Source organism: Lolium rigidum, chromosome 5 (assembly GCF_022539505.1).
Source record: "Lolium rigidum isolate FL_2022 chromosome 5, APGP_CSIRO_Lrig_0.1, whole genome shotgun sequence".
NCBI classification, from domain to species: Eukaryota; Viridiplantae; Streptophyta; class Magnoliopsida; order Poales; family Poaceae; genus Lolium; species Lolium rigidum.
Genome location: NC_061512.1, coordinates 182,448,848 through 182,457,052, shown reverse-complemented (window position 1 = coordinate 182,457,052; position 8,205 = coordinate 182,448,848). Strand labels below are relative to the sequence as shown.

Below are 8,205 nucleotides of genomic sequence, written 5' to 3'. Positions count from 1 at the left end.
TCTTTGGTCTGTAATATTCTGCACAGTAATATTGTGCAAGGGCATTGAGGAGGAGCAGATGATAGCAAGGGTAAGCTAGCTGGAAGCTGCAAGCTGTTATTCCCCGTCAAAACTTTGAGAAACAATACATGCATGTGTTTTGTGGTTGAGAGCAACACACAGTTTTTGTTGTTTGTGTCCTAAGAGGGTTGAATTCTGTTTGTGGCCTTGCTGTTGATGCATGTCGAAAGATGGAACCATGTCCTAGTTCTGCCAGTTGGAAGTGTTTATAGCCTTATTATTATTATTATTATGAATTCCTTGTTGTTTTAGCTTAATATAAGAGAGAAGGAAATATATGCATGTGTTGCTTAGGTCACGCTGGAATTAACTGTGCCTCTTGTGTGTGTCAGGAGCAAGTAAAGAGAGAAGACTTGATAAAGGGTTGCTGGATCTCTGCAGGTGATGCGCTTGGCCTGGTCCACTGAACTCGCTGTGCGGCTCGTCACAGTCAGGCGTCGGGAGCCTTCAATTTGGCGGCTGGGCTGATGCTAATGGCGTGCAACATTCTAGAGGGTTTTCGTTTTGTTGTAATCGTGACTTTATGATATAGTATCTGTATGACTTTTGCGGGCCAGCAGGCCAGGTTGTGGTTTATTGTTGGTCTGTGTTTAGCTATGTAAGAGTTTGTGTGTTTGTGTGTCCGGAAAAAGAGCGACGGTGATGTCTGAAGTATTTATTTTTTGGCACAGCTGGAGCTAATTAGAATAATTATTGATTGATGAATGAATCCATATGTAATGCTAGTTTGGTGCGTGTGGGGTATCTCAATCAACAAGTGCGTGGGTGGAGGATCATCTGAAGCGAGGAACCCATGTGAAGGTGCACACCTCCTACGTGTATATTGATCTTGAAGACCAAAAAGAAAAGAAGAGGCTGGAAAACAACTTACTCGTTAGTATTCCTGGAATTTCATTGCATTGTCTTGTATTGGAAACAGAACTAAGCAGACGGCGTACTAGCCAGCTGAGCGTGCCCTGCCCGCCTCAATAGTCAAGAGGTCGAGCCAATTAAATTAAAAGGAATAGCTTTTCAAGTGGCTTGTGTAAGGTGAAAAAGAAGGAAGGAGCATTTGAAGAGCGCTAGATGGAAGCATCAACTAGTATGTTTCTTTTGATTTGGTGGTGAAAAAATGAATGGAGCATATGGATTGATTTCGTGAAAACGAACGAACGGAGGAACGGCCACTGACGGCGCTTCATCGATTCCAGGTCCAGCTAGGGAAAAAAGAAGGAAAGGAAACGAAGCGGTGCATTGAAACAGTAATCACGCTCGCACGCACTTAGTACGAGGATAATGATTCAGTGATTGGAGGCTCCGATGGAGAGATCCACGCGCGCGCGCGTGCGCGGCGACACAAAATCGGAGCCAGCGGAATAAAGCGTCACGGCGCGCGCAGGTGTACTACAACTCGATTGCTTAACCGTCACGGAGCATAGTCCCAAATTTACGTCCGCAGCGTCAAGGATGCACGCTGACCGACGCAGACCGATCAATGGAAATGGAAGAAGAAGCTGGGCCACACCTTCTCCCGCCTCGTCTTCCCCAAACCCCCAGTCAATCTTGCCAAGCCCAGGCCCGACTTCGCTCCGCCGCCGCCCCCGCCGCCACCTCCGCCGCCGCCGCATTCCTCCTACCCGATCCCTCCCCCGCCGCCGCTCGCCATGGGGCACGGAGGACGCCCAGCGCCGCCGCCCCCGGCGGGCCACGTGTTCCCGCAGGCGGCGTCCACGGTGCTCCCGGACCCGGCCCGCTTCTTCGCGCCGGGGCTCCTCTCGGCGCCGCTCCCCACCAACTGCTTCTTCCAGAACTTCACGCTCAAGAACGGCGACCAGCCCGAGTACATCCACCCCTACTCCGTCAAGTCCGCCGCCGCCGGCCTCACCGTCTGCTACCCGACCCGGAACCACTCCCCGACCTTCGACATCCAGACCTTCGCCGCCGACCTCATCGTCTCCTCCCCCTCCGACGCCGCCGCCGCGGGCCAGCCGCACAAGGTCGTCGCTTTCGACGACCTCTCCGTCACCCTCGACTTCTCCCCCTCCCTCCGCGCCTTCCTCGTGCGCGGCTGCCCCTTCGTCACCGTCGCCACCGCCGACGCCGCGGGCCCCGTCGACGTCTCCGTCGCCTCCGTCCACGCCTTCCTCGAGGCCTCCCCCTGCGACGACGCGCGGACCAAGTGGCGCCTCCGGATGAACAGCGGCCAGACCTTCCTCCTCTACGCCTCCGCGCCCATCCAGCTCTCCCAAGCCAGCGTCACGCAGCTCATGGCCCCCGCCTTCGCCGGCGTCATCCGGATCGCCTACCTCCCCGACGCCGCCATGGAGGCCGTCCTCGACCAGTACAGCCCCTGCTACCCGACGGCGGGGGACGCCGCGCTCAACCGCCCCTTCTGCATCGACTACGCGTGGCGCAAGCAGGGCGCGGGGGATCTGCTCATGCTCGCGCACCCGCTCCACCTCCGCCTGCTCTCCCAGGACTGCTCCGTCAAGGTCCTCGACGGCTTCAAGTACCGGAGCATCGACGGCGACCTGGTCGGCGTCGTGGGCGACGCGTGGGCTCTGAAGACCGCCCCGCTGTCCACGACATGGCACTCCACCCGCGGCGTCAGCGACGGCGGGGTCGGCGAGGTCGTGGCCGCGCTGCGCAAGGACGTGGACAGCCTCGCCACCAGCCCCATCACCACCACCTCCTCCTACTTCTACGGCAAGGCGATCGCCAGGGCGGCGAGGCTGGCGCTTATCGCCGAGGAGGTCGGGTGCCCGGAGGTCATCCCGGCGGTGCACAAGTTCTTGAAGGCCAACATCACGCCGTGGCTGGACGGCAGCTTCCAGGGGAACGGCTTCCTGTACGACTCCAAATGGGGCGGCCTGGTCACCAAGCAGGGGCTGCAGGACTCCGGCGCCGACTTCGGCTTCGGCATCTACAACGACCACCACTACCATCTGGGCTACTTCCTCTACGCCATAGCCGTGCTCGCCAAGATCGACCCGTCGTGGGGGAGGAAGTACATGTCCCAGGCCTACTCCATGGTCGCCGACTTCATGACGCTCTCGCGCAAGTGCGGGGCGAGCTACACCCGGCTGCGGACCTTCGACCTCTGGAAGCTGCATTCCTGGGCCGGAGGGCTCACGGAGTTCGGCGACGGGCGCAACCAGGAGAGCACCAGCGAGGCTGTGAACGGTTACTACTCCGCTGCGCTCCTCGGGCTGAGCTACGGGGACGCGCATCTTGTGTCTGTTGGTGCGACGCTCACCGCGTTCGAGATGCTGGCGGCGCAGACGTGGTGGCATGTCCGGGAGGGGGAAGGGATCTACGAGGACGACTTCAGCGGCAACAACCGCGTCGTCGGCGTGCTCTGGGCCAACAAGAGGGACAGCGGGCTCTGGTTCGCGCCGCCCGAGTGGAAGGAGTGCAGGCTGGGGATCCAGCTCCTGCCGCTCCTGCCCATCAGCGAGGCCCTCTTCCCGGACACCGGGTTCGTCAAGGACCTCGTGACCTGGACCACACCGGCGTTGGCCAGGGACGGCGTCGGAGAAGGGTGGAAGGGATTCGTGTACGCGCTGGAGGGGATCTATGACAAGGAGTCGGCATTGGCCAAGACCAGGGCGCTCTCATCCCACGACGACGGTAACACGCTGACCAACCTTCTGTGGTGGCTGCATAGCCGCGGCGACAGCTCCGGCAGGTGCTGCTGGTATCGGCAGTACGGCCACTGATGGCGCTGCGTACTATGAGTTAGCTGCTGGCTGTTCATGGATTGCTCTCCAGGCAATGCGCCTTTGCAGCTGAAAATGCCTGGGTTTCAGATTGGAAGAGTTGTTGGTTCACTGAAACAAGATACAGACTGGTTGCTCACTGTAAGTTAAACATCGGTACTTCATGAATTCAAGATGTTATAGTGCTCTTCTTATTTGAATAAATTTAGTTGCTGCCACATTTGTTCATACGTGAGAGTTGCTTGGTTCACTGTAAGAAGATACGAGTGGTTGTTCATTGTGCTTTAAACATGAGTTTGACAAAAATTCGCGATGTTATAGTACTCTTCTGATTTGAATAAATATAGTTGCTGTCACATTTTTATATCAATTTGTACCAAGGTTAAATTGTGTTCAAAAGTTTCAGTTTGCTGCTGTGTATAATCTATTTTTTTTCGAGAAAACGCAAAGGACTAACTTAGTGCACATCCGAGGTGGATGGCAAGACTACTCTAAGCCCCTTTGCGCCTGCACTAGCCCATAGGCTGGCCTCGTCCTTGATCATGGAGACAAGGGTTTGGACAGAGGGCTGGCTAACCCTATGACTGCATCTTCCAAGGACAACGTGGGTTTAACATCAGCACATCATGAATTTCAAGTTGTTATACTTCTCTTATTATTTGAATAAATTTAGTTGCTGCCACATTGTTCATACGTGAGAGTTGCTGGTTCACTGTAAGAAGATACAAATGGTTGCTCACTGTGCTTTAAACATGAGTTTAACACGAATTTAAGATGTTATTGTGCTCTTCTTATCTGAGTAAATCTAGTTGCTGTCGCAGATGTTCATATCAATTTACGGATTTGCCGGTTGATTGAGAATTTTTTTATGTCTCAGTCACCCAAGAAAAAAAGTGCAATTTGTTTCCAGTTGCACTTTTCTCGCAGTGCAAGTGTAACGATTTGCACTTAAAAAAAAACTGCGGTTGCACTTGTTCCCAGGCGACTGAGACTAGACAAACCCATCAATTTATACGGAGGTCACATTACATTCGAATTTCAGTTTGCTGCTGAACTGCTATATGCCTGTATACAATCTATGTTTACCTGTTGTCTGAGCATTGCCACGGGCATGTTAAAGTGAAAGTCCTGTAAGTGAATCCACAACAGCCGAGGCAATGCCGATAACTCCGGCAGGTGTTGCTGGTATCGCCAGTACGGCCACTAACAGCGCTGAGTGTGTGTTGCTGCTAGCCTGTCATGGATTGCTCTTCAGGCAATGCACGATTGCAGCTGGAAATGCATGGGTTTCAGAGTGAGAGAGTTGCTGGTTCACTGATAGATGATAAAGAGTGGTTTCTCACTGTGGGTTAAACGTCAGTACATCCGGATTTCACGATGTTATAGTTCTCTTCTGATTTGAATAAATATAGTTGCTGTCACATCTTTTCATATCAATTTATACCGAGGTTACATTGTGTGCAAAAGTTTCAGTTTGCTACTGTGCAGAATCTATGTTTACTTGTCTATTGATGCTCAGTTTTTTGATGAAAAGGGACCCGCCCCTGCTTCATTAACGAAACAAGTTTTGCTACAACATCGAAACAGAATAAAAGGAAAATCAGTCTCTAATCAGACTGCAAAGCTCAACTTCATATTACAGTCCACTCAAATGGAGGAACCTGTGTATAACTTGAAGGATCGGCTCTCAGCCAAGCGTATGCGTGTGTTTGCTGATGCACTCCTGCAACCTAAGCGAGCAGCTACATAATAATGTTTTTGTGTTTTTATTTTGTAGCAAAATGTTTTCTATTGTTGCTTTTTGGTTGCTGCTATGCAGCTTTTCCCATAGAATGTGCTTTCTTATATGTTTATTTGTTTATTGAGCAGTGCTTTAAAACAGAGGAACACTGTGTATAACTTGAAGGATCAGCTCCTCAGCCAAGCGTATGCGTGCGTTTGCTGATGCACTCTTGCGGCATAAGTGAGCGAGTGATTGCATTTAAAATATGTTGAACGTTTCTTCACTCTGAATGCCAAATCTGCTTCTTGAAATTATTGTGATGTACACGAGCCATGAGCTGCAGGAGTTCACTTACCATGACAAAAGGATTGTGTTCACTGATGATATGGTCAGGAAGGTGTTCGATATATCATCAGGTAACAAGCATGTGGACTTGATAAAAAAAATGTGATGCTTGCGAGCTGCGTGATATCTACAAGCGGGGTAACCCAAGGCGGCCTATAAGAAAGGTTGAGAAGGTGTTGCTTGCTTGTGAAGATCTCGACGAGGACACTATTGTTAGGATCTAGGACCTTCTTGTGTTGGCAAAAGTCTTTAACCCTGTCGGTGGCAATATGTTGTGTATAGACTACCTACTTCATTAGTTCAGCTAGCTCGGGATCAACATATCTTGGATGAATATATGGATCAAGTTTGGAAAATTCAGTAGAAGAATGTGAAGCCACGGTCACAAGGTGTGGTGGGAGATGATTTTTTTTTTGGATAAGTGGGCCTTTGCCTTTCCTTGGTGTATGTTCATGTTCACGTCCCTCATATTTGTTTCAGTATGTCTAAGTGTATTTAGCTTTTGTTTGTGCTTCAATGTGCTTACCGTTTGGTTGTTTTTTAGATCATTTACATGGATCATTTGGAGTTCCCACCTAATGATTATGTCATAGACTACTTGCTTCGAAGAGCTTTGTCCTATAAAGAGAAAAGACTTCAACTTTGTAGTTGCTATTGTCATTGACAAGAAAAAATTGTGCAATACGACTATCTTTGTGAGGCGACCCGTAAGTTAATAACCACCCTTACGCTTTGGTTCTTGCCTTTTTTGTTGTTGTGCCCTATGCTTAGCATGAGGTCTTACATGTTCAATCGCTTTTGCTATACCGTGTGTGCAGTTTCTCCTTTTATCCAAGACATTATATGTACATGTACATGATCCCATTGAAGAGGACGAAATCAACTAGTCTGCATCATTGAATGAATGACTTGTGCCAGGATTTCCTAGTAGCCAGGAACTGGAGGTAACCTCATTGTTTTACCTTGGTTTCCCTTCTTTTTATATTCTCGAGTGCTGCAATAGTGATTTAAAATTGTGTCAATAGCTTACACTTTAAGCTTCATTAGTTAGTACCAATTGCTCCTTCATTCTATTCTCGTGTTATTACCTTTTATGCAATTGCTGCTGTACTTGTTGAACTTTTGCATCCTTACTGTTGTAGGTTTGTTGTATTACCTATTATTGTTTGCTCCTACTGTTTTGACCATGTGTTTTTCGATTTTGCATTTTAATTTTAATTTTCATTCAATAGTGATTTAAAATTGTGCCAGTAGCTTACATTTTAAGGTGCATTAGTTAGTACTAGGAGCTCCTTCATTTTATTCTTGCATTCTTACCTTTTCATGTAATTATTGCTTTACTGTTATAGTTTACCGCCTTATTGTTGTAGGTTTGCTGCATTACCTATAATTGTTTACTCCTACTATTTTTAACCATGTATTTTCTTCTACTGTGCATATTAATTTTAACTAATGGTTGCTTTATTAGCACTTACGTATTTCTATATTAGGCATGCTCAATTTTTCAATACTTTGTATTCAATGCTTCCATGCATATGCATATTTTCTTTTGGTTTTCTCATGTTTCTTGTTAACGATAGGTCCTAGCTCGTTACAAGCACATGCATGAGAAGTATAAGGCTATTTTGTTGCTGATTTGGTGCAACTATCAAGAACCTTGTCATTGGCTTCAAAACATGTATTCCCAGTGCATGTCCACTTTTTTCATTGTCGTAGATGATGCAATCTGGGAAGGATATGGTCCAAGTGTTGTGTTCCCAACTGATGCAAATGTTGAGCAAAACAGAAACCCTGTCATAGGATATGAGGAGCAGGGTCTGCAGAAGAAGGATAGGTTGACATGGATATGGATGAAGCAAAGGAGGACAGCATCCATGACGCTGAAGCAGAAGAGGCCGAGGAACATGTGGATAGAGCAGAAGATACCCAGGTGCACTCACGGAATAGCATCCTGGACGTGCCACATCCTATAGTATTCATCGATTCTTCATGCACATGAGGCGACATTGGTGAGCAGCAGTTTGTTGACAGCCATGTCAGATCGCCGTTTGCATCCGGGACACCGAGTGGTATATCCGACGAACAATGGAATAACGTTCCTGACGCTCCTCCAATGGATCTATTCCTCCAGGGACCGAAGAATATTTTGAGTTTAACAAAATCACGGACAACCCAGTCACAAATCAGATGCACATGTAGCTAGTGATGCTGCAATGTCTTGTGTAGAGAAGTTAGCCGACGCAAGTATGATCTTTCTCCTGTATTTTATTTTTCTTTTATATCTTTCCAAATTAATGCATCTAATTATGTTGTTTACCTATTTTTATTATTTATAGTGAGTGAGGCCTAGACATCTGTTATAGTCTTGGACAAGGGACT

At 48.5% G+C, this 8,205-nt stretch overlaps 1 protein-coding gene across 1 annotated transcript; it reads left to right on the top strand.

Annotated features, from left to right (window-relative positions):
- The first annotated feature begins 1,703 nt into the window (after nt 1-1,703).
- Nucleotides 1,704-3,986, top strand: LOC124656801 (probable endo-1,3(4)-beta-glucanase ARB_01444). The gene has a single exon (XM_047195481.1). The coding sequence runs from the start codon at nt 1,704-1,706 to the stop codon at nt 3,756-3,758; it is 2,055 nt and encodes a 684-aa protein (XP_047051437.1). The 3' UTR covers nt 3,759-3,986.
- The last annotated feature ends 4,219 nt before the right edge of the window (nt 3,987-8,205 follow it).

What these genes read in the sequence shown, in the direction of transcription:
- LOC124656801 (XM_047195481.1), top strand. Translation starts at nt 1,704, where the DNA reads ATGGGGCACGGAGGACGCCCAGCGCCGCCGCCCCCGGCGGGCCACGTG.